Raw genomic sequence first — 26,900 nt, 5'->3', positions numbered from 1 at the left:
AGAAGGAAAGTTTAAAATCTTTAAAATTGATTGTCTTTGTAGTTATGGAAGATGAAGTCTTCAGATGGAAAAGGGTGGGTCTTGGAACTCAAGAGATTGGCAACACAAGGCTCTCCAGATGTTGGTCACCTATAGTTCCCATCATCTCTGTTCATTGGTCTTGCTGGCTGAAACTGATGGATGGAAGATAGAGTTGAGCAACATCTGGAAGTCCACAGGACCTTCATGCGGTCTTGGGTCAGAGTTCTAAACTGAATGATATTCAGCAATCTTGTTTCCAGCTGTTAATGGGAAATGGGTTTGAGCAGGGAGGCTACGAATTAGGTCTGAACTCCAAACCTGATATCTGTCCTAGTGAAACCATATGAATGTATGTGGTTGCTGATGTTGTTTCTTTGAAGTTTGAGTGCTAAGTTGCTTAGTTTTGATATTTGCTTACTCAGAGTGCACAAGCCTGACTGGATAGATGCATTTTCCCATTTCCAGTGTTCTGATCTCTCCCCCAACTTCCCCGTGTTCCCTCTAACTTTCACCTGCCTCCATCTCAAATCTCTTCCTTCTTCTTCCAGGGCACTATGGAGAAAAATAACACAACTATCACCTTGCAGAATTCCGGCAACACACAAATGGATGTAAGCCACCCTCCAGCAGACACAAATCTGGTTGTTGCCATCCTTATCTTCATATCTTTCTTGGTGGGGATAACTGTGAATGGGTTCTTCCTCTGGGTGCTGGGGATGAAGATGAAGAGAACTGTGAATACTTTGTGGTTCCTCCACCTGATCCTCACCTACTTAGTCTCCAGCTCACTCATGCCTTTCTTTGCTGTCTTTGTCCTCCTCAATTTCGACTGGATCTTTGGCCGAATCATGTGCAAGATCTTGCTCTTCTCCTTCTCTCTGGGGATGTTCACTACGGTCTTTCTACTCACCACCGTCAGCCTGGACCGCTACCTCTTCACCTGCTATCCTATCTGGTCCCAGCGTAACCGCACAATACCTTTGGCACGGAAGGTAATTGCAGGAGTCTGGCTTGCTTCCCTAGCTCTGAGCACCCCAAACTTGGCTTTTCTGGAGACTCAAGAAGAGGAGGGGAAGATGAAGTGCAGCTATTATTTTATTTTCTCCCCAAATCAAGATCATTTCCACATTCATTTGGCTTTCTTCTTGGTTCGTTTTCTGCTGGCCTTCCTGCTTCCATTCATCATCATCATGGCATGCTACTGTCGGATTGGTTTTGAAATGAAGAAAAAAAGTTTACTGAGGACAGGGAAGATTTCCAAAGTCCTGGTGGCTGCAGTAGCATCATTCTTCATTGGCTGGTTCCCCTACCATCTCTACCATGCTTCACAGCTGTTTAAGGAAGTACCCAAAACAACAACACAGGTTCTATGGGATACTACAGCCACCGGAGTTTGTTTCAATTTCTGTTTCACCCCGATTCTGTACCTGTTTGTTGGGGAGAAATTCCAGGAGGTCTTCAAGACATCAATTTTTGCAGCGTTTAGTAAAGCTTTTGTGGACGATCCCACCAGTCTAGAGGACAATGTCCACTGCGAGAGGGTTGACCAGAACCATTCAGAGAGCTCAATGGGAAAAACATCTGTTTTGCACGCAGAGTCCCATGTTCAAACCTCAGCATCACCAGGTAAATCTGTGAGAGACGGGTGTTAGAAATCTTGGCGGTCCACTGCCACTCCATGCACTGGACTTCATGGACTAACTTGCCATAGGGCAGCTTCCTATAGAGAATGACTGTAGCTTGCTGGTATTTCACAAATGTTGCATGCAAAAGTTCCAAAGCTACAGTCCCTAGAATCTCCAGCTACCACTGTGAGATACTTCTGCCTGGATCCTTCAAGAGCCATTGCCCAGCATTGTAGACTCTGACTAATGGTCCAGCTCAATGTAAGGCAACTTCTTATATATGGGGAAAGTACCCAAAACCTGAAAGTGATTTAGAGGATCAATCTACCATATCCCTGAAGCATCTACTTTGGACCACATGTAGAGAGGAAGGTGGGGGGTTGTGTCAAAAGACATTTGCTGTGTCCCCTCCCCTAGTGGGCTCATGAGGCAGAGACCATGCTCCCCACTTCACCAGGTGGCTTTTTTGTTGTTGTTTAGTCATTTAGTCATGTCTGACTCTTCGTGACCCCATGGATCAGAGCACACCAGGCACTCCTGTCTTCCACTGCCTCCTGCAGTTTGGTCAAAAGGTGGCTTTTACGGATGACCAAATCTTTGCATCTTGATTTATTACAGAGGTCTTTTATCTTTTAAAGATAACAGTCCAGAAAGCTTTTTTGGGTGAAAGGGATAACTTCTTTTTAAAACAGGGGTGGAGAAGCTTTCTGGCCTCTTTTGGGGCCTGCTCCTTATCTGACCCCATACCTGCAAGCTAACTTTGATAGGTGGAAGAGACAACCCACCTGCTAATCATTTTATTTTATTTATTAAATTTCTGTACCGCCCTTCATCCAAGGATCACAGGGCGGCTTACAGTATAAAAACACAAAGATGCCAACAGCAACAAACAAAACAATACTCAAACCAATGGCTTCAAGTTACAAGAAAGGAGATTCCGACTTAACATTAGGAAGAACTTTCTGAAAAGTAAGAGCTGTTCGGCAGTGGAACAGTCTCCCTCGGGAGGTTGTGGAGTCTCCTTCCTTGGAGGTTTCTAAGCAGATGTTGGGTGGCCATCTGTCATAGATGCTTTAGCAAAGATTCCTCCATTGCAGGGGGGTTGGACTAGATGACCCTCAGGTACCTTCCAACTCTACGGTTCCATGATTCTAGATGACATTATGATGTCAGATGATTTGATAGGGTAGGTCACCTTGCTGCCCTGCCAAAATTCCCTGTCCCATGGAGTTTCCCATTCAGACTTCCTTTTGTGCCATGTTTCTAGGCACAATTTAAAGCTATGTGTCCAAGCACTTTTTTCTTTTGCCCCAGTGCTTTCTCCATGAAATCTCACTCTTGACTGCTGAATTGGAGCAAACTGAAATTGGAGTAAAACCCAAATTTCTGCCCCCCCCAAAAAAAATTCACCATTGCACCATTAAAGAGTGGGTTTTTCTGGTGAAAGTGTTGGTCATGGAAAGCAGATTTTTAGTTGATTCCTTTCCAAAAGATGACCCCATGCTTTTACTGCAGCAACGACAGCTTTCTCCAATAGGGAACAAATCCTTTCTTGCCAAATCTGGCATAGCATGCATAATGTAATGAAGAGGTAGGGAACCTCAGGTGTATATAGGGTGGATTACCATGATACAATTCTAGTCTATCACCATGAAGCCTGAAATATACTCGGAGTCAGCCCCTATTGGAAGATTTGTAACACTGCATCAAAATCCCGGCTTTGCATTAGGTCAAACTGCAGCCCTCATTGGAAGTTTTGGTGTGCCTCATCACAACCCTGAATTTGCATGAAGTCAGGCTGTGGGTGGGGGGAGCAAAAGAGATGGCAGGTTGCACAGCAGCAGTGGACATGGCCTGGGAGTGAGCAGGGCGGAACACTGAGGAGGAAAATGTGGTGGTTTAGAAGAACAGGAGGGGTCTGAATAGACTGGGAAGGGAGGAAGACTGGGGGCTTCATTTAAAACAAGTTCTAATGAAGCGAAATAGTGGAGCTGGGCACAACACAAAAGCCAGCACTAGAATGCTGACACTGCAAAGCTTTCTCCACTTTTCTTGCTTAGCTTCTTTGATATAATCACTCGTTTCCTCTTGAGAAAAGAAAATAGCAATGCAAAATGGTAAATTTGTAACATAGGAAGCTGACTTGTATGAAGTCAGAACACTGGGCCATTGTCTGCACTGACTCACTGTGGCTCTCCCTCTCCCTCTCTCTCTCCCTCCCTCTCTCTGCCCTACCTGAAAATACCAGGGATTGAACCAAGGACTTTGCCATCCAGCACTCTATGTGTCCACACTTCTGCTTGTTTCATGCCTAGAAAGCATGGGTGAAAGACTTGTGTCTTAGCCTGTGGCAATTGAAATAAACTGCCTAAGTGGTACCGGCGTAGCACATCCACAAATGGATTGCCATTTGCCCCAATTCAGGGATATGTGGAAATATGTAGAAATACCAACTTAAAGAATACAAAATCTTTCAGGAGCCAAACTGGAAATTCTGTACACCAAACGAACACCAAAGAGCATTTGGCATTAAGGGACCTTATCCCATTTTAATTATTCTTGGACTCTGCCCCAAAAGAAAGAATTAGGGGTTCTTCAGTCTCAGGTAGCATGTAATCCTACATCTGCCTTAGACCATCAGCTGTACAATAAAGTGTGGCAAATAGCACTTATGGGAAAACGGACAAATAAAATAAAATTGGCAAGAAGTTTGAAGCATAAATACTTTTTTGCAAGATTGGTACAGCTTTATTGTCTACATGTCTAAAAATGAAAACAGGATTGCCGTCACATAATAAAACTTTTTGGTTAGCATTAGCTGTACACCGCCTTCTATACATATGGTTGTCTGCGACAGGAAGCTACTATGTTATTTGGATGTTATTTTTGGTGAATTGCCTGAACTCCATTGTCCAGGATAGGGTGGGATATTTTATTTTATGTGTGAATGGTGTTGGTAATATGTTGCAATAAATTAATGAAATCTATCAAAATAAAGATAAAAAACAATACGGTGCCCACTATATTCATTGCACCACAAATGTGCAAGCAGAATACCGTAAACACTTTTCTTAGAAGAAGAAGAAATCATCCATCTTATTTCTGTGTATGAAAGAGCAGTGCTAATAATCCATGTTCTTCCTATTTCATTTGAAATAAACGAATCGATGCTCTTTCATTGCCTGGACCAATGGCACCTGGGAGTACACAGTGATGTGTGTGGTGCTGTCCCTCTCCACTGAGCAAAGGAACGGCAGGAGATCCAGTCACCATCATTCTTTTTGCTTCCTTCTGCCCTCTTGGGTCAATGGAGCCTTCCTCCGGTTCGAATACCAAAAGGCCAAGGAAAAGAACACAAAACAAAACAGGACCCTAAAAGCAGATGGTGACATAAGAGAGCCATTAGCCAAAAGAGGGGAGGAGGAAACACCCTAGGATCAAGATCAACAAAGGCTAAAGGGGATTTGGGTGGGCTCGTTGCTATCATCACTTCACACAGGTGACCCCCCACATTTCAGCCAAATTTGGCTCCCAGGGTAGATACAAAAACCGGAACAAGGAAGATTACTTACTTCATCAGGATGAGGCCTAGCACCAAGGGAACAATCAACTCAGAAGAAGCTGAAAAGAAGCAAAAATAGAAGTCAAGGTGAACAAAGCAGAACCGGCCCGCAATAAAGCAAGAGACGGAAAACAGGAGGCAAGATTATTTCACACAGGGATGACTAATCTGTTCCCCTCCAGATGCTGCTGGACTATAGCTCCCATCTTTCCTGATCATTGAGCCATGCTGGTAGGGGACTGTTGGAGACCAACAATATTGGGAGAGTCATGGATGAGACTCTCCAGTGTTGCAGGGTGATATTTTCCACGAGAAATCAGAAACTTGACAGCTGCCAAGGCCATGGAGCCTTCCACCACCACCCCAACTCAATGCTGCTGAGGAGCAATGCCAGCCACCAGTGGCCACCTTCTTTTTTCTAAGTAGAAGTAAGGCTCTAGAGCTCCTGGGGCTCTGCTGGCAGTGATGCCCATTGGGACTGGCTGGGAGGGGAGGGGAGGGGAGGGGGGAGGGAGGGAGGGAGGGAGACCACCCTGGAACGAGGGAGAGCCAGTGTGGTGCAGTGGTTAAGAGCGGTAGACTCGTAATCTGGGGAACCGGGTTCATGTCTCCGCTCCTCCACATGCAGCTGCTGGGTGACCTTGGGCTAGTCACACTTCTTTGAAGGCTCTCAGTCCCACCCACCTCACAGGGTGTCTGTTGTGGGGGAGGAAGGGAAAGGAGAATGTTAGCCGCTTTGAGATTCCTTAGGGTAGTGATAAAGCGGGATATCAAATCCAAACTCTTCTTCTTCAATGACAGCTGGAATCAGAGACTGGTGGAGCCAACTAAATCCAGTTATAGTCCTATCCTCCTCCCTGCTGAGTTATGTAAGGGTAAAATGAAGAAAACTGGCAGTCTGGGCCACCGCCTTGTAAGTAAGAAGGCTGACAATTGGGACTGTCTGAGGGCAGGTGGGGCAGTGCCACATTTGCCCCAATGGACCAGCCTGCACAGTTCTGATGGGACCATATGGTCAGCAATGACTGTCCAAGAGAGGATGGCTCTCCCTCGTTCCAGGGTGGATCTACACACAGGGGAAAATGCTATACATAAGTCATAAATTAAATCAGTATAACAAAAGAAAAAATCTCTATGTAAAATTGCTCTAGAGTTTTGTGCTCTCCGGCACCATCTGGTGTTGCATGTTTATAGCACATTTAAAATGCTGTTTTTTGACTAATGAGCTGAGTCCCCAGTGTAAGACAGACAGAGCAGACAGAGCAAGAATTAAAAGCATTTTACAACAAAACATTGCAATGCTGTGATTGAAATCCAGGTTGTGTGTCTTCTAGCCCTGCTTGGATCCAGACTTTCCCCAACCCCACATTGTCTATGATCTCAGCTCATTTTGGGTTGTATCCAATGCTAATCCGACACAGAGTAGACTCACTGACATAAATGAACATGACTAAATTCATTTCATTTCAGTGTATCTACCGGTGACATTCTGTGTGTAAAATGTTTAATTAATTTTGCAGCACTATTCTGTTCCTATCACTATTGTTGTCATTGCATTTTTTGAAAGAGGCAACAGAGGGGATTTTCTAATATCAGCAGGGCTGCAAAAGTCAGGATTTTTCAGTCTGGTGGACTCTCACCTGTTTTCAAGGAACTAAGGAGGAATTGCATGGTGTAGGTTCCCAGAGAATTGCTCCCAAGACAGATGATGCTGAGGTCGCCATCCGGGCTACCTGTCCAAATTAGGGAGCTGGTGACCTCATTCTCCTGGACTGAGGAAGAGACTTTCAGGTTTGCCGTGCTGCTGTTCTCAGCTACAGTCATCCCGCCCACTTGCCAATGGATCCGAGGTGGAGGCTTGGAGTGCAGGGAACAGTTGCAGAGGATGTCATTGTCCTTACGCCAACAGGTAGTGTTTTTCTGGGTTTTTTTGCTGAGCTTGGGGGCATCTGCAGAGAACCAAGTAGCCAAGGTGAAGAATACATTCCAATCTAGCTAATGACAGCACCATACCACAATTCATCCACAAGAGGCACCCGGGAGCAGACATTGCTGCCACCCTAGTTCCCTACTCTGTTGCATAAGGTAAAATCCTGCTTCTGTTTGCGTTCAGAAGGCAGGGAGTTTCTTTCCCTCTTGTGTCTAGTTTGAAAATAAAAGCAGAATTTACAGGAATGGTTTACAAGAACTTAAGAGCTGTGTCTCATAGAATCTTAGTGTTGGAAGGGACACCAAGGGTCATCTAGTCCAACCCCCCGCAAGCAAGAATATCAAGCATCTAAGACAGATGGCCACCCAACCTCCAAGGAAGGAGAGTCCACCACCTCTTGTGGGAGAAAACAATGTGGCCTAGGCTTTTCCAGTCACGGGACAGCAACCATAGCGAAAGTGGCAGTGAATGGGTTTCTTCTGCTTATGCTGCTACTAGAGGCTCAGGGACCCCTTAATGAAAAAGGGAGTTGGCCTCCCTAAATAGGCACACTAGGCAGCTACTTTCTACTAAAAAAAGAAAAAGACAATGCAGATTCTCGGTATGCCAAATGAATATCAGAGTATTTGGTTGTGCAACACCCCAACAGCTAAACAGAAGGCCCACAGCACCAACTATGAGGCTATCACATAGTACCTAAGAGGGGAGAAAGAAATTGCTTAGCAAAATGACTTAGGTCCCCACAAACAGCATCCTTATGGGAGTCTTTTCATTGGATAAGCAAAGGAACTATGTTCTGCATCTCCAGGTAGCAAACAGTGAGACCATTGCCACCTGGAGATAGTCCTTCATGAGATGCTCATTGGACGAAAAGGTCTAGAAGCAACAGAAGATGGGGAGGTGGGAGAGGGACATCCAGCCATTCTCCTCCATTGTCCACGCAGACCTTTTCTTCCAAAACATCAGAGCCCCGTCCTACACATCCTGCTTTATGGGCAGGACAGATACGTGAACAAAAACTTCTAAGTCTGGCCTTTGTATTTAATATTAGAGAGCTGTCATTCTGATGAGAGGTTGCATAAATATGCCCTCTCCTGGTGAATAAGGATACTCCTACAGATTTCAGACAAGACTTATGTTCAGTGACTTGAATTTGTGGTTTTGCCCCTGGGGCTGCATTTATGCATCCTGAAACTAACTTCTTAGAAAACTTCTGCAAATGTGTAAGTTCATCATGGGGTTCTTGAACTTGTGATGAAGCTGTCAAAAGCTGCATCACACACTACTAGACTGACACACTGTGCAATGCAGCCACAGCCATGTACATTTGCAGAGGTCCCCTTAGTGGATCTCAGCATGACTGTGAAATTTATAAAATTATTATCAAGTGATGGGAAAACTAAGTAGGGAAGTTTGTTGGTATTAGTTGCAGGTCAAGTCATTTGGCATACAATAAAATTTCCCAGGTTAATGCCCCCAAGGAACTTCCCGCTCCCCATCTTCTCTTACATTGCACAATCACTGAAAGATTCTTCCTGATAGAGCCATGTGGATTCTCTGCCTGACATTGATACATCCCAGCATCCTCTGATTTAATGTTGGACAGTTGAAGAGTTTTTTTACTGCCCTGCATATGGTTGTTTAGGGTCTTGTTGTTCTTCATCCATGTCACGGAGGGAATAGGTTTGCCCTGAGTGTCACAAAGCAGGCTGACAGTGTCACCTTCTCGGACCACCAGCTTTTCTTCCTGTGTGGAAAAATCTGTAAGAGAAATGCAATTAGATCACAGTAATAGGACCTGGGATGCCTGATTCTAAGGAATCCTCACTCAATGCTCAGATGTTCTTGTGTATTTTGAAGAAGGATGGTTGACACTAGATCTGCAGAAGTGGGGATTCAAATCTTTACAATGATTATTAATTAAAATTGGTTCAAGACAACTTTGGGCCATAGTTTTGCAAAAAAAGAGACAATCCCCTCATTTCTCTGCAAGTTCAACTGGCAAGAAAAATAATAATAATATCCCTAGTTTTGCCTTCCACAGGGAAGATTTGGGCCCATTTCTTTTCCTTCTCATTCCACTTAATGCAAACATGGGATTCTAAGTGGCTTACAAAGTGCAAAAACCAGTTACACAAACATTAAAATATAAACACCCACAATTTAAATATGCAATAGAACAGTCCCATTCAATAAAAAACCCACTGCAATTAAATGAGGAGACTCAGGTCAAGCGCCTGAAGGATGCTACGGTGTGGAATGAATTTTGGTTTGGGTGCAAGGATGTGTGCATGGCATGGCATGGCTGCTGGAAAAACCCAGTGAGCCCAGCTCCTCCCTGTTTGTCTTCAACTCCCCCCCCCCTCAAACCGCCATCCTGGACTCTGCCCCAACTCCCAGCCATCTCTAAAACCCTTCCTCCTGCACAATCCCCACTCTGAGATTCCTAAGCAGCTATTGGTTGTCCAGCAGAGCAGAGCTCAGCGAGGATGGGGATGTGCAAAAACACTTAGAGTTTTGTATCTCACCAGGCCTTGTGATTCTGATGTCCTGAGGTGGATCTGAAACATAAGAAAACAGTGAGGGGAGCATGAAAGGACTAAATTAGCTTGCATGGGGTAGAAAGAACTGTTCAGGGGAAGGGGAAGCAGTACTGCGCTATGGAAGCTACTCACAGACCACTTCAAGAGAGATTGTATTCTCAACTGTTCTCCAAACTGCAGGATATGTGACACGGCAAGTGAGGGATTTGCCTTGAGCCTGAAGAGTGCGTGTGAAGGTGAAGCCAGAAGCAAAGGTCCAGCTCCCATTGCTGTGCTGATGGTTCTGTGCAGTTCTTGTTCCTTGCAAAGGAGTACTCCATGAGATTTCAGGCTGGCTCCTTGATTCTTTCCATGGGCAAGTCCCTGGCGCCTGGCAGATGAGGGTGACACTCTTCCCCCAAACCACCTCCGATGAGTTCAGGATCTTTGGCTTCTCTGCCAGCTCTGAGAAAACAAAAGTCCCCAGGATGGGATCAGAAGAAAATTCACAGATTAAATTAACTAGGGAACAGGATACAGGAATCCTGAATTATGGATGGTCACCAGCACTACTTTACCCCCCCCCACACACACACTTTGTAGCAAATCCTGCCCTTTTGTTTGGCCTTTAACAATAATTTTATGTATCTCCCTTGGTAGCCTAATTTCCCATGCAATGTCCTGATTTCTCTACCAATGTTGGTCAATGTTTCTGCTCATTGTGGACTCAGCTTGGAGAGGGAGAAATTTCAATGGCTGCCACTATGCTGCTGAACATGATGTTTGATGCTTCAGGATCCTGAAATTGGAGGACAAAGACAGATGTGATTTGGGAGACACAAAGTAAGGAGGGGTCACTTAACCCTTGAACTATTTTTTCTGAAGCAAATGGCCACCCATCCAAACTGCTCACTTGCATACAGGGGAATAAGAAGCAGGTCTGCATATCTTTTGCTGCAAGGTGAGGAGCTTGGGGAGGGCAATTTCTAGGGACTCAGCTATACAGTTGCAAATAAAACGTTTCAAGTATGTTGCAAAGTGATATATAGAAATTTGGCACTAGATGGCGATGGTGAGCCATGGCAAATTCAATACATTTTTGAAAACATTTTTTAAAAAAAGCATTTCCTCAGAGTTTTTTTTAATATGTGTGTAGATTCCACCTAGGCAACATGTAAAAAAATCCAGAACTGCCCTGGCCACACTCCCCCACCCCCTCCATGAACACACCTTCTTCCAGGAATGGGTTGTTGAACTGTGATAATATGTCTAGCTTGACTGGAGGTGGATGACAATGTAGAAACAGCTGACATTTACCTGAATGCCGACACAAGCCGACACAAGCCTGGCCTCCACATCACCTTAACCCTAGCTGAACTATTGTTTGAAGGTGAATGCACAATGTGTTGGTCCAGGGGACCCAAATCAAAGGTGTTTTGCTCCTGCCATGTTGCCAGGAGCTAAGCCATGGTTTGGCAGAATGTTAATCTAAACCAGTGGTTCCCAATTAGCTAATTACTAAGGACCCCCTATTTTTCTATGGTAGTGACCTCTGCAATTTTTGAACAAAATGTGGTGTAGCCTCTAATAAGCAAAGGATTTTAGGTATACTAAAAAAATACAGACTAGGTCTGAGCAATATGTGGTTTTGAAAATCGTGATATATCAGCAGCTAAACATCACAATGTTCCGATATATCACAATTTCTGAAATTGGAGATTGGGTGTGGGGATGAGGGAAGGAGCAGCTGCAGAGTTTGGATGGCTGGGGAGAGGAGAGTAAGCGGAATCACCTCCACTGCATGGTTTGAGTGGGAGGGGGGTGGGGAATGCATCAAGCCATTGTCATTGGGGCAGCCAGCGAAGATGCACATCCACTGTGGCTGCTGCTGCTGCTTTCCTGCTGACTGAGAAAAGCTGCCAGGGGAAGGTACTGCCACAATTCCTTGAAGTCATGACAGCCAGCTGCCCTGTTCTCCATCAGTGAGAGGAGAAGGCAGCACCTCGCAATTGGCTGCCCTGGTCTCCCTTGGCGTGAGGGAAGGCGGCTCAGATCAGCAGTGTTATCAGCTGAGATCATCATGCGATTTAGGTGGTGCCTTGAAATCGGCTGCCCTGCTCAAGCGAAGAGTGATATATTGCTGTGTATTACTGGGTCAAAATTGTTATTGCGGTGTGATTTTAAAAATGATTTTGGCCAATTTATTGAAAAATTGCACAGTGAAACAGAGCATAAAATTTGTGATATTACCATGCAAAAATGTCAAGAATTTAGTTGGGGAAAAGGCAAGGGATGGGGCTGCAGAGCCCCTGTGTGTATTCCATGGACCCCTAATTGGGAACCACTGGTCTAAACTCAGGTTCATGATTTGTTTCTCTCCCAAAGAAACCATGAGGTTTGCTTTTTAGCTAACTGCTCATGGTGCTACACCAAATATGCCAGCAAGTTTGGAAAACTCAGCAATGGCCAGAGGATTGGAGAAGATCAGTCTACATCCCAATCCCAAAGAAGGGCAGCGCCAAAGAATGCTCCAACTACTGCACAATTGCACTCATTTCACATGCTAGCCAGGTTATGCTCAAAATTCTACAAGGCAGGCTTAGGCAGTATGTGGACAGAGAACTCCCAGAAGTGCAAGCTGGATTTCGAAGGGGCAGAGGAACCAAAGACCAAATAGCAAACATGCGCTGGATTATGGAGAAAGCTAGAGAGTTCCAGAAAGACATATACTTCTGCTTCATCAACTATGCAAAAGCCTTTGACTGTGTCGACCACAGCAAACTATGGCAAGTTCTTAAAGAAATGGGAGTGCCTGATCACCTCATCTGTCTCCTGAGAAATCTCTATGTGGGACAAGAAGCTACAGTTAGAACTGGATATGGAACAACTGATTGGTTCAAAATTGGGAAAGGAGTACGACAAGGTTGTATATTGTCTCCCTGCTTATTTAACTTATATGCAGAATTCATCATGCGAAAGGCTGGACTAGATGAATCCCAAGCCAGAAGTAAGATTGCCGGAAGAAATATCAACAACCTCAGATATGCAGATGACACAACCTTGATGGCAGAAAGTGAGGAGGAATTAAATAACCTTTTAATATGGTCTGAAGCTCAACATGAAAAAAAAACTAAGATCATGGCCACTGGTCCCATCACCTCCTGGCAAATAGAAGCAGAAGAAATGGAGGCAGTGAGAGATTTTACTTTCCTGGGCTCCTTGATCACTGCAGATGGTGACAGCAGTCACGAAACTAAAAGACGCCTGCTTCTTGGGAGAAAAGCAATAACAAACCTAGACAACATCTTAAAAAGCAGAGACATCACCTTGCCTACAAAGGTCCGTATAGTTAAAGCTATGGTTTTCCCAGTAGTGATGTATGGAAGTGAGAGCTGGACCATAAAAAAGGCTGATTGCTGAAGAATTGATGCTTTTGAATTATGGTGCTGGAGGAGACTGTTGAGAGTCCCATGGACTGCAAGAAGATCAAACCTATCCATTCTGAAGGAAATCAGCCCCAAGTGCTCACTGGAAGGACAGATCCTGAAGCTGAGGCTACAATACTCTGGCTACCTCACGAGAAGAGAAGACTCCCTGGAAAAGACCCTGATGTTGGGAAAGATTGAGAGCACAAGGAGAAGGGGATGACAGAGGACGAGATGGCTGGACAGTGTTCTTGAAGCTACAAACATGAGTTTGACCAAACTGCGGGAAGCAGTGGAAGACAGGAGTGCCTGGCATGCTCTGGTCCTTGGGGTCACGAAGAGTTGGACACGACTAAACGACTAAACAACAACATGGTTTTTTTGGGGGGGGGGCTCAGACATTAAGCTGAGGCTCAATCTCCTGTAAAGTCACCTGCCCCACACCAGCAAGGGGAAGGTTCTCCACCTCCATGCTAACCTCCATGCTTAGCTCTGTGCAGAACAGCAGCAGGAGAAACAGGGGAGGAGCATAGTGCCCCTAATTTTAGCCCTATGCCTCAACCCACTGTGCACTCACCTCAGAACCAGTCAGCTATGGGGAAGTGACCTGAGTTTGAGGCCTGGACAAAGATAAGAGGCACATCTGTTCTTCTGCCCACATTTGCTTGAGGCTCCATCCATGTGTGCTTCTGGCCCTGCCCACCTGGAAGGTTTCCCCAAAGGGAATGAGGCCCATGAGTGGAAGAAATGTCCCCCACCCCAAGCACCCTCTGGTCCTAGAATTCAGGATGCAGTGGATTAGGACAGCATTCCTGATCTGCACTGGGGCTGATTTCAAAGGTGGCAAGAGATTACCTCTTTGCTTCTCCTGCCATTGAGAAAGCTGTGGAGAGATGCTGGGGGAAGGAGAAGAAGCAGGTGATGGGATGGCAGCTGGAAGTGAGGGAGAAAATGCCTCGTGTTTCTTGTTTCTCCAGACTGTCAGCATAGAATCCATGAGAGAGTTCTTCCCCTCTAGTAGCTGTGTAAAGTGTTCAAACATTTGAAGATGCAAATGATCTAATTTTGGCATTACAATAATGGAGAGGAACACGAAGCGTGAAGCACTTGTACCTCCTGTCCCTTTCACATCAGCATAATGTCCAGAGGTTAGGCATATTTGTAGGCAGAGCCTTTCCCCCCTTTACAGCATGAAAGAGCACAAAACAGGGAGTGAGGAAGCAAATAAAGAAGTAGGAAACTTCTTACCTGTCACAGAAACATAAGGCAGTGTATCAAATGTATCAAAATCACGATAGCTGAATTTTAAGATCTGTCCTTTCTCAATTCGAAAATAGTACTGCCCTGCATCCTGAAACTGAGCATCATTGATGCTAAAGGAGCAGTCACCTTCTGCTGGGTTTCCTTGTCAACTGGAAACGATTCCAAGCAAATGAGGCAATGCGTTGATCCTTGTCACTACTGGCAACAACACTACCAGACTGCCAGGTGTTGCGAATAGGGGACTCAGCACCATCCTTCTTAATCCAGTAGACATATAATTTATCCGAACACGGATCCTCAGAAGTGGTTGAGGACTGAGTGGGATAAGTGAAGTTGCAAGGAATGTGAACGCAGAGACCTCTCTGCACGGTGACAGCCTTTAGTGCTGTAAGGTTGAATCCTGAGAACTGACTCTGCAGACCTGTCAAAGGAAATAAGGAAGGTGTTCACTGGTTTGTGGGCAGATGCTTAGAGAAGGCCAGTTTTGCAGCTGACCCTCTTGTACTGTACACCTCGGGGAGCATCCTGCACAGTCAACAGCATCAAAACATCAAGGGTTGTCTGGAGCAGCAGTGCCTGGGGATTATGGTGGGTCTCCAGTCCCAACCACGCACCACAGTCGCAGGACATCAGGGGAAGCATTTCCTGGGCCTGGGCAAGAAGGAGGAGGACATTCAGGTGTGAGTGTCTAGCAGGTGCCACACACACTCTCAGTCAGAGGGATGAAGGTGCTCTCAAGCCCCCTCAGCAAGGACCCTGAACCAGGGGCATTCCTGTGTTCCTTGGGCCTCACACTGGAGCTCTTCCTGCCATTTGTACTCAGGACTCATTATTTTCAAGTTTTCAAATTCTTCACTCTTAAAATAAACCATGAAGTGAGCAAAACCTAGGAGGAACATAGGAAGCAGGACTGGCCACAAGAGGTGACATGGTTGGGTGTCTGTCAAGAGCCTTTGTCCCAGTAGGGACTCAATTATAAGAACCCTCTGGATCTTGCAGTGAGGAGGGAGACTCTGTGAGGAAGGGGCAGGTGTGGAGGATGTCTTATTCAAGGACCACCCAAAACCTGGACCTGATAAGAAGCTGCCTTATGCTGAGTCCATCCATTGGCCCATCTAATTTTACTCTGATGGGTTGTGGGTTTCTAGGGTCCCAGACAGGAACCTCTCCCAGCCCTTTGTGGAGATGCTGGGGGTTGAACCTGGATCTTTTTGCCTGCAAGTTGTTGTTGTTGTTTTTGGTTGCTGCTGCTGTTGTTTATTTATAAAGTGGCTTACAGATAAAAATATAAACAACTGGGGAGGGGATAGTCACTAAAAACAATGAAACATTGGTAGAATCAAAACTACACACATGCACTTGATTACAATGAAAATAGCACAGCACCACCCCTGTCATTAAAGAACATTCAGTTTCCAAAAGGGAGTACTCTTCCACTGAGCCACAGCCCTTCCCTCTTGGGACACAACACTCAGAAGACCAAATTTTCTCATTTCTGCACACCAGGGATGGATAATATGTGACCCTTCAAAAGTTGGGGGACTCCAGCTCCCCCCCCCCTGAGGGTTCCCCAGCCACCATATCTACCTTTGCAGAGAAAGGCAAGGATCAACAGTGTCACCATCGCCATGGATGAGGCTGGGTTCTTCCCTTCCCAGATGAGGCACATGAGTTCTCTGGTCCTTCTGCCTCTTGGCATCTTTTTTGAACTGGAGGCTTCTTTCTGAGGATGGAGCTCTGGGGCAAAGAAATAAGAGAAGAGGAGCATGAGGCACTAAGTGAGCAGTGCTGGCTGAAGCAGGGAGGGTGCTTGGAACTCATAGATTCCAGAAGAATAAAAATATGCAAGCAGTATTTGCCACAAAGTCTCCCATTCCTATTCAACCATCTACCACTAGCAGCAGCCTCACTTTTCCTGTTTATAATGGAGGGTTAAATTAGCCAAGGGGGTTGAAAACCTCAAGCCATGGGGGGAGGGGGCCAAATGTGGCCCTCCAGTCCTCTGTATCTGGCCCTTGAAATTCTTACTAGGCTACACACCTTTTCACTCTGCACCCTTCTTGAGCATTAGCTTGCCTGGAATGTGTCCCTGGATGGTGAGAATGCCTTTTTACTTTCCTGAATTGAGGATATCCAGGAAATCCCCTTGTGAGGCAAATAGAAGCTTGTGGGGGAGGATGAGCCCTCACTCATGTAAATTTGGAGAACTAAAGACTGGGGAAATGAGACACTGAGAGAAACCAGGGGGAGTGCTCTGGCAGGGAGCTTGAAAGTGGAGATCTGTACCTAGAAACACAGCACATAAACCATGGATGAGCCCCTTGCTGTGTGTAGCTGCAACTGCAGAACAAATGCAAGAAACAGGAGAACTACCCGTCCCAGCACCGTCCCATTCTTGCCTGAGTTTTGTTCTGCAATAGTCGCCCTTGGGAAAAACAGCCTCTTTAGCTCCTTTCTCTGAGGTTGGGAGAGAAAGAGAAAGAGAGAGAAACAAAAAGAAAGCTGCCTTTAACACCATGGCAAGCCCAAGACATTTTGGTATTTGAGGTGGAGCAGGAAATGGCCTACACACACACACACACACACACACACACACACACCCCAAAACAAACAAACAAAAAACACAAGGTATTAAAGGCTAGTCAAATTATTATTTTGACACAACTCCTGAAATCAGCTTTCTGCCTGAAGCAGCTCCCTCACCCTACCCAATAATAGGGTTGGTTCTGCTCACCAACCCTCAAAAGAACCTCCCAAACATCTGCTTACTGAACCACTTCTTGTGAACTGTGAATCCTCAGAATGGTAGCTTACCCCTCACAGAGCTACAACTGAGAGCAGCTTAAAAAAATGACCTTTCCTGGGATACTTCTCAGGGTGCTTTAAATGTGTAGTGTGTATGCAGCCTTTGATTCAGGTTCAGTTCTGGCTCAGCAGACATACCTCTGTCTAGACTCAGAATTCCCTTTCCTCTCCTCACCTCTCCTTGAAGCAGTGAGCGAGGAACCTCCTTGTTGCTTCTGCCTTTCTGTCTGTGATTCTGAACCTCAGGGAGAATTTTTCTAAACTTAGAAGGGAATTAATACAAAACGGAAAAGCAGAAGTCTTAGAAGATGGCTTAGTTAAACAGGATGTAAGCAGAGTTAGATTCTCAGGCATCTTCCCCTTCTATTGTTATGGGAAATCATTTACAAAAATCTGCATGGAATGATTCTGTGACTTGGGGGCAATGTCCCACAGGGTCTTTTCTGTCCCAGCACCTGGGATGTAGCAAATTATTTTCTTCCATGGAAGTGGTCTTTCACTAGCAATGGTACCCCACACTCTGGTTTTTCTGCTACTTAAATTTCTTTTGGAATGTTCTTTAGATTTTTAAACAGAGCTTGGCTCTCAGATTTTTAAAAATGATTGTTTTGATCTTCTTCTGTTAATTGGAATTATTGTTCAATTCATTTGGAGTTAGCCATTTTGGCAGAAGGTAACAGTGGAGAAATGTGGTCAGTGTTTTGGGCTCCCACTGGATAAAAGCCCTAGTTCAACTTCTGACTTCTCCCTGTCTTCTGCCTCTCTGGAGAAAATGGTAACAGTTTTGAGGCAACAACAACAACAACCTGAGTCAACGTTAAGCTGTTTATTGGGATTCTGCACACAACATAAAAAGAAAAATGGGCTTCAAGACAGACAGGATCAAGTAAAACAAAACAACATCTAACCTTGTCATCCATGGCTGCCCCAAGACATTTGTCTTCCTGAAGCAAAGAGCAAGATTTATTCCCCACCAGGACCTCATGCTCTTGTTCCACATACAGAAGCTGACCTGACTGGCAGTCAGGTCTTATTTCAGCACTGGGGATGGGACAGCAACCACCCCAGTACTTTAAGGCAGCAGGCTAACTTAAGGAGCATAGGACACACTTCAGAGAAGAATCCTAGCAGAACATCTGCTTGGCATAGAGAAGGTCCTAGGTTCAGTCCCCAGCATTTCACCATAGGGCTGGGAATGCTTCCTGTCTGATTCACTGCAGAGCAGTTGCCAGTCCGTGTAGACAATATTGGGCTTGCTGGAACAATAATATGATGCAGGAGAAGGCAGCTTCCTTTATTCCTCTGCATGGAAGCTTTTCCTCCAGCATCACTTGCTGCTCTGCCTGCCATCTATTGGCTACATACTCAAAAGAATTCCACCAGCATGCATCAATCGAGTAGATCTGGCATGCAGAAAGGCGGTGGGATTGCATGACCTGGGCTGCCTGCTTCTCTGCACATCGCAGTCATGCCTCCTGGGAGGCATTGAGAGAAAATGGCAAAGTGTGACAACTGCTGGCCTAAGCCAGCAAGAAACAAGCACTGGGTGATCCCCAAACAAGGATGGGAGAGAACTGCAATTTTCACACTTTCCTAAACAATATGCAAATTGAAATGCAACTGTCCTTCAAATTCTTATTTCCCCAAATGTTGCAATGCAGTTCTCCAACTGAATGTGAATGTGAAAGCATTAAAGGAGACTGCTTGCAAAAATGTGCATTAGGCCACATGGCGTACAAAAGGAGAACACTCTAGATTACTGACAAATTTTCATGAGGAGGAGGAGGAGGAGGAGGAGGAGGAGGAGGAGGAGAAGAAGAAGAAGAAGAAGAAGAAGAAGAAGAAGAAGAAGAAGAAGAAGAAGAAGAAGAAGAAGAAGAAGAAGAAGAAGAAGAAGAAGCAGCAGCCAATTGATGCCAAAAGAACTGGACAACTCGACATGACTGGCAAATTGAGAATGGAAATGGACAGGTTAACACCCCAGAGGACTGGGCTAACACCCCAGAGGACAGGATCACACTTCAGAATGACCTTAACAGATTAGACAACTGGGCCAAAGCAAACAAGATGAATTTTAACAAGGAGAAATGTAAAGTACTACACTTGGGCAAAAAAATGAAAGGCACAAATACAGGATGGGAGACACCTGGCTTGAGAGCAGTACATGTGAAAAGGATCTAGGAGTCTTGGTAGACCACAAACTTGACATGAGTCAGCAGTGTGATGCAGCAGCTAAAAAAGCCAATGCAATTCTGGGCTGCATCAATAGGAGTATAGCATCTAGATCAAGGGAAGTAATAGTACCACTGTATTCTGCTCTGGTCAGACCTCACCTGGAGTACTGCGTCCAGTTCTGGGCACCACAGTTCAAGAAGGATACTGATAAGCTGGAACGTGTCCAGAAGAGGGCAACCAAAATGGTCAAAGGCCTGGAAACGATGCCTTATGAGGAACGGCTTAGGGAGCTGGGTATGTTTAGCCTGGAGAAGAGAAGGTTAAGGGGTGATATGATAACCATGTTCAAATATATAAAAGGATGTCATATAGAGGAGGGAGAAAGGTTGTTTTCTGCTGCTCCAGAGAAGCGGACAAGGAGCAACGGATTCAAACTACAAGAAAGAAAATTCCACCTAAACATTAGGAAGAACTTCCTGACAGTAAGAGCTGTTCGGCAGTGGAATTTGCTGCCAAGGAGTGTGGTGGAGTCTCCTTCTTTGGAGGTCTTTAAGCAGAGGCTTGACAGCCATCTGTCAGGAATGCTTTGATGGTGTTTCCTGCTTGGCAGGGGGTTGGACTGGATGGCCCTTGTGGTCTCTTCCAACTCTATGATTCTATGATTCTATGATTCCATTCCTAGCTCAAAACCAGTGTAGAGAATGGTCAAGGACAATGGGAGTTGCAGCTGAAGAACATCTAGAGCAGGGTTTCCCAAACTTGGTCTCCCCCTGTTTTTGAACTACAACACCCATCTTCCCTAGCTAGCAGGGCTAGTGGTCAGGCCTTTGTTCACCCCTGGAGGCCTGGAGCACAGGGAGCAGATGCAGAGGAGGCCATTCTCCTTATGCCAGCACACAGAATTTCTTTGGTTGCTGCTGAGCCTGGAGCCACCTGGGAAGGAACAAAAAGCCAGGGCACGTGATAAGCCAACTCCGGTGGGCAGTAATAGGTAAAGTCCTGCTGGATTTCTGCCTGTAAATGTAAATATTAAAGTCCTAAGCGCACTACAAAAAGAAGAGGCCAGCAAATGTAATCTAGAGTGGAATCTACACATATAGAAAACGCTGTGAAAATGCTTTTTAAAAAACGTTTTGAAAAATACATTGCATTTGTCATGGCTCACTTTTGCCATCTAGTGTCACCTTTGTGTATTGCACTTTACACCACACTTAAAATGTTTATTTGCAGCTGTATAGCTGAGTCCTACGTGTCCTCGGGTAATGTTGGGACTTAGCATATGTGGCCAGAATTCTGAAAACCAACAACCATAGGAGGGCTCTCTGGCAACCCCGATTTTCCATTTTGTCACACACCCATTGCCATTTTTCTTTTTCTAGAAAAATAGTCCTGCTTAAGGTACATATGTAAGAGGTTTGTTTATCATTATATTTTGGGAAGGATTCGAGTTCACATGTAGCTGCATGGTTTTATTCTTTCTGGATGTCCCATGATTGTGTTATAAAGTATAGTGGTACCTCTGGTTACGAACTTAATTCGTTCTGGAGGTCTGTTCTTAAGCTGAAACCATTCTTATCCTGAGTTGCGCTTTCGAGCCTCTGGTGCGCTATTTCTGTACGCATCCTGGGGCAAAGTTCGCAACCAGGAGCAGCTACTTCCGGGTCAGTGGAGCTCATAACCCGAAGCGTTCGTAACCAGAAGCGATCGTAACCAGAGATACAACTGTAGTTGTGTTCTGTGTTACAAATTAAGCACTGCGAGGAGTGGTTTCTTTTTGTTTTCCAATGTATTTCGTATCAATTTTAAAAAATCGGTGTAGCGCAAACAGGTTTTTATTCTGAAAGTGTGGCCCAGAGGAAAAAGTTTGAGAACCAAAGTATTAGGGGGTATGATGTGCTTCTACCCCACCTCCATCTAGTTCCCACCTGCTTACATTCTGCCTTACAACTAAGTCTGGCATTGGCTGGGTTGGGGGGACCCTGGGAGAGACAGTTCAATGTCTGGGGACCCAAACTTGAAGAACGCTGATTTAGGAGACCTGGTCTCTGAACACACCTTAGTTGCCTCTGGTGCCCAACTTGTGTGATCCACCCCTAATCACTAGGCAACTTCAATCCACTTGTCTAAAAATTGTTGGGGGGTTTTGGTGAACTGTCTGGCTCATTCAAAGACTGATTTCGCACCCTAGCCACCCCTGCTGCCCAGCCTGAGCAGCCCACCCCTACTCACTAGGTGACGTCTTTTGTTTCAAAAATTGTTCGGTTGCGAAGGGGTTGTATTTTATTTTAATATTTTTGTAATTTTCTGATTCGAATTCAACATACCAAACTGATGTGGAGAAAGACCAGAAGGGCACGAAGTACTTTAGTTGGAACTAAATGACTCTTATTCTTTCCTCCTGATAACGGTTTATCTGCCCATCCAATTTCCATATTGTAGACATGCTAAAAGGTCTTGCAGGCGTTATTCTCTGAAAGTTAACCCTTATCTCTTTTCTGCCTATATAAATATTTTCCAGAAAACTCCTCCAACATACCAGTCTGCAGGAAGAAATCAAAGAAACTGAAGGACAACTCTGCTGGTTTAGAAGGTAAGCACTCATAGAATCATAGAATCATAGAGTTGGAAGAGACCACAAGGGCCAGCATTTACCTCCTCATGGTCATCAGCCTTGATCAATGTGTTTCTACAAGGTGGCCGGTGTGGGCTCATAACCACCGCACCCCTCAGCGAGCTTCCATTGCAGTCTTCGGAGTTTGGATCTTGGCTTTGGTGCTATGTTCACCACACTTCTATTTCAACAACATTCAACATTTAGATGGCAAGAAGCAGTGTGACTCTGATTATGGCAGCACTCAGGAACAAAAGAAGTTCACCCATAAAGCAATGATCACCAGTCAATTCATCTTTGCCTTCGTCATCCCCTTCAGTGTCATTGTCGTTTGCTATGGGACAGTTGTTCTGAAACTGAAGAGGAACCAGTTGAGCCAATCAAACAAGCCCTTCAGGGTCATCACAGCAGTGTCTGTGGCCTTTTTTGTCTGCTGGGTACCCTATCATATCCTCTCTTTCTACCAGGTAGAACTAGGAAACAAGGGGTTGCAGTCAAAGCTTTTTATTATTGGTGAACGTTTGGCATACTGCTTGGCTTACACCAACAGCTGCCTCAACCCCATCTAGTATGCCTTCATGGGTTATGATTTCAGGCAGAAGCAGAGGCACTCACTCCTCTCTGCATTTGAAAACGCTTTTGCTGAGGACAGTGACCAGAACACAGGAAGCGCCAATATCAAATCATCAGCTTCACTGGAGCTCCAGTAAATAAATATTGTTGTGTTCAGCACATTCACTCCAAATCTGCTCTTCTGCATCCCCCCGCCCAATATTCTGAATTAATTGCTTCTCCCTTGATTTTAGGCTCAGTTAGCTATCCAGGAAGAGAGATCTATGTGTACAGGAAAAACAAAATAAAAAAAATCCTTCCAGCAGCACCTTAAAGACCAACTAAGTTTTTATTTTGGTATGAGCTTTTGTGTGCATGCACACTTCTTCAGATACATGCACACAAAAGCTCATACTAAAATAAAAACTTAGTTGGTCTTTAAGGTGCTGCTGGAAGGATTTTTTTTATTTTGTTTCGACTACGTCAGACCAACACAGCTACCTACCTGTAACTAGGAAAAACAAAGTAAGCCATGTTGGCCCATTAACAAAATCCCCAATCCCACAGTAGGGTAATAAGACCTTTATTAGGCCCATTGAAATATAATAAATAAATAAATAATGTGCAAGCTTTTGAGTTCTTCAGAACTCTTCATTGGGCAAGATAGTAAATGAACTGATCCATCAACCAAGGAGATAAGTAACTACTATACAACCTTTAGGAGACATCTGAAGGCAAGCCCTGTATACTGAAGCTTTTGATGTTATTGTTTTGCTGTTTCTGTTTTACTTATTTATTTATTTTTATCCTGCATTTCATTCTGTGAACCTCCCTGACATCTTATGATGAAGGCCAGTAAATAAATCTTATAAATAAATAATGTTTGGTGCTTTAAAAGAAAAAGAAAAAGGTTTCATACATGTTGGAAGCCACTCAGGGTGGCTGGGGCAATCCAGCTAGATGATAATAAATAATAAAATAATATAAATAAAAAATAAATAAATTTGTTGTTGTTTTTATTGTTAATACTGCAACGATTCAAATTACCGAATTCCCTTCAGTCAGGAGCAGCAACCTATATTCACCTCTTTCAGGTTTCCAAATGCTGCAGGCAACGATTCGGGTTCGGCTCTGCAGCGCTTACCTATTGCAATTTGGTTGAGTAGTAGGAACTTTACACTGTAGTGCCAGCATCTCTGTGCTCGCCTGTGAGTATATCCTGAAAGCATAGATGGCATTGCATCAAAACCATTGTCACCCAACCTTTCCAGTGCATATCCCTGTCCTCTTCCTTAATGCTAAAAGCCCAGTCTTTTGGAAAAGCAGGTTTGCTGGGCAAGATTTCAAAATCAACATTAATGGCACAGGAACATTACTTCATCCCAAGGCAGGTGGTATTGTGATCCCCATCCAAGCTCTGTTTCCGGCACAGGAAATTGATGCCATCATTTGCCTGGACTATAACAAGCCACCTTTAGGCTATTCCCATAGCAGGTCTCTCCATCCACTTGTCACTGAAGCTGAGGTGGAGGACTGGAATGCAGGGAGCAGATGCAGTGGAATCCAGTGCACTGCATTTCTTTGATTGCTACTGAGCCCAGGGCCGTCTGGAATGGAACAAAAGCCAGGGTGTGTGATGGCACCATCTCTGGGATATAAATATAGGCCCACAGTGTCACTACAAATCACTAGAGGGCAGTGCAAAGTGACTGCAGTTAAGCAGTGACAAGACGGTCCTATGCAGCAATGCCGCTGTGATACCAGCTCCTTCTTACAGATGAGCTGTATTACTTTGTGACAATAAATGGATTAATGCTGTCTCTTGGTCAATGGAATCCTGACTTCAGGCAGAGGTTGTGGGCAGTAAAAGGTAAAAGCCTCACCTGCTTAATTTCTGACTGTATGTGCAACTACAAAAAACACAAGAGGAGGAGAAGGAGACAGAAACACATTTAATCTAAGGATCTAAGCACATTAAAGCACATTTAATCTAAGGGCCAATGTTAGGGTTTGGCATCTGCAGACCCTGTCCCTATTTTCCAGGGACAAACCCGGATTTACAGAAGCTGTCCCGGTTTCTGATTTGATCCCGGAATGTCCCGCTTTTCCTTAGGATGTCCCTATTTTCATTGTTTGGTATGGAATTATGTGACCCCCAGATGGGTGTGGTATAATAATAATAATAATAATAATAATAATAATAATAATAATAATAATTAGAAATTCCTATTTTCATTGGAGAAATGTTTGTTGTTGTTGTTGTTGTTTAGTCGTTTAGTCGTGTCCGACTCTTCGTGACCCCATGGACCATAGCACGCCAGGCACTCCTGTCTTGCACTGCCTCCCGCAGTTTGGTCAAACTCATGTTCGTAGCTTCGAGAACACTGTCCAACCATCTTGTCCTCTGTCGTCCCCTTCTCCTAGTGCCCTCAATCTTTCCCAACATCAGGGTCTTTTCCAAGGATTCTTCTCTTCTCATGAGGTGGCCAAAGTATTGGAGCCTCAGCTTCACGATCTGTCCTTCCAGGGAGCACTCAGGGCTGATTTCCTTAAGAATGGATAGGTTTGATCTTCTTGCAGTCCATGGGACTCTCAAGAGTCTCCTCCAGCACCATAATTCAAAAGCATCAATTCTTCGGCGATCAGCCTTCTTTATGGTCCAGCTCTCACTTCCATACATCACTACTGGGAAAACCATAGCTTTAACTATACGGACCTTTGTTGGCAAGGGAGAAATGTTAGAGGGTATGTATCTGTGGCCAGCATGCTGAAACTTCACCACCTTGGGTGGAAATGCTGGCAACCCTGGTTCACAATGGCTCATGTAGAAGTGCCTCTTCCGTTATTGCTAGCCCATATCTAAAAAATTTCTTGGGAGGATAGATAGATAGATAGATAGATAGATAGATAGATAGATAGATAGACAGACAGACAGACAGACAGACAGACAGACAGACAGACATAGCTGTCGACTTCTGTATTGGAAAATAAGGGATCAGCAGCCTCACCCAGTGGCTTGGCACCGGAAATCGGTTCTGCACATGCCCTGCGCATGAGGCGATTTCTGGCAGCACTCGGCAAGTGAGCGAGCAGCAAGCCACCGAGCGAGGTGTTTTACTAGGCAGCGGCTGGCTGCTCGCTCGCTCGCGGGGGAGGGGTGCCGAGTGGAGCCTCCCTAGCCAGCAGGGAGGGAAAGGAGCTGCTTCCTTTGAAATCCAGGAAAATTACGGGATATCTAACGATCTGGGGTAGCAGCAGGAAACAGATTGAAATAAGGGAGTTTCCCACAAAAAATGGGAGGGTTGACAGCTATGTAGATAGATAGATGATAGAGATAGAGATAGAGATAGAGATAGAGATAGAGATAGAGATAGAGATAGAGATAGAGATAGAGATAGAGATAGAGATAGAGATAGAGATAGAGATAGAGATAGATAGAGATAGAGATAGAGATAGAGATAGATAGATAGATAGAGAGAGAGAGAGAGAGAGAGAGAGAGACAGACAGACAGACAGACAGACAGACAGACAGACAGACAGACAGACAGACACAGACAGACAGACAGACAGACAGACAGACAGACAGACAGACAGACAAATATGTAGATGATAGAGTCCCCCTTAACAGCTGTAGCAGGGCCTTCTTGGTCACACACCCCAATTGTGGAATTCCCTCTTGTTGTAGATGCACTCATCTCCATTGCTTTCCACTTTCTGTCACCAGGCTATAATCAGGGGCACAGAATGCCCCTGTGTTTCCTGCTTGACAGGGGGTTGGACTGGATGGCCCTTGTGGTCTCTTCCAACTCTATGATTCTATGGTTCTATGAATGGGACTACCCACCTGCAATGCAGATGCTCTAGCACCAAGCTTTGGTCCTTCTTCTGCCTATCCAGCACTCTAGCAAGTAGTCCTGCTAGATCAGAGGTGGAGCACTTGCAGCTGTGCAAATATTACCAAAGTCACCAACTCCCATCAACACAAATCAGCATAGCCACCTGTCAGGGAAGAGGGACATTGTAGTTGAGCAGCACCTGAAGGGTGCCCACCCTGACCTAGATCAGTGATGCTTCAACTCCCACCATTGCCCATCTGAAGACCACATCTTCCATAGTTGAGAAGAGAATCACTTCAAGCAGGTACCTATATGTTGTTGGACTACAGCTCCCACCATCCTTGGCCTAGGGGGACCCAAGGTTGAAGAACGCTGATCTAGAAGACCTGGTGTCCAAACACACCTTAGCTGCCCCTGGTGCCCAATCTGTGTGGTCCACCCATACTCACTATGCAACTTCACTCATCTCAAAATTGTTGGGGCTTTTCGAACTCTCCGACACATTCAAAGATTGCAAAGACACCAAGTACATTAGCTGGAACTGAATGGCTGGTATCTCGCAGTCATTCTTCT

At 45.0% G+C, this 26,900-nt stretch overlaps 2 protein-coding genes and 1 pseudogene across 2 annotated transcripts; 2 read left to right on the top strand and 1 right to left on the bottom strand.

The window, feature by feature from the left end:
• Positions 1–573: 573 nt before the first annotated feature.
• Positions 574–2,309, top strand: LOC118086245 (putative G protein-coupled receptor 33). Its single transcript, XM_035117641.2, has one exon. It carries the CDS (start codon positions 576–578, stop codon positions 1,671–1,673), a length of 1,098 nt encoding a protein of 365 aa, XP_034973532.2. The 5' UTR covers positions 574–575; the 3' UTR covers positions 1,674–2,309.
• Positions 2,310–4,377: 2,068 nt separating this feature from the next.
• LOC118086246 (sialic acid-binding Ig-like lectin 14) lies at positions 4,378–17,385 on the bottom strand. The gene is given in 10 exon segments (XM_088672585.1): positions 4,378–5,018; positions 5,219–5,267; positions 6,849–7,157; positions 8,648–8,899; positions 9,667–9,699; positions 9,814–10,125; positions 14,334–14,490; positions 14,492–14,769; positions 15,936–16,085; positions 17,329–17,385. Coding segments are annotated over 9 exon segments (1,602 nt in total). The 5' UTR covers positions 16,048–16,085; positions 17,329–17,385; the 3' UTR covers positions 4,378–4,918.
• Positions 17,386–19,092: 1,707 nt separating this feature from the next.
• On the top strand, positions 19,093–22,649 carry LOC118086247 (chemerin-like receptor 1; annotated as a pseudogene).
• Positions 22,650–26,900: the final 4,251 nt, after the last annotated feature.

Source organism: Zootoca vivipara, chromosome 6 (assembly GCF_965207765.1).
Source record: "Zootoca vivipara chromosome 6, rZooViv2.hap1.1, whole genome shotgun sequence".
Lineage (NCBI taxonomy): Eukaryota > Metazoa > Chordata > Lepidosauria > Squamata > Lacertidae > Zootoca > Zootoca vivipara.
This window is presented reverse-complemented; position numbering and strand designations above follow the sequence as displayed.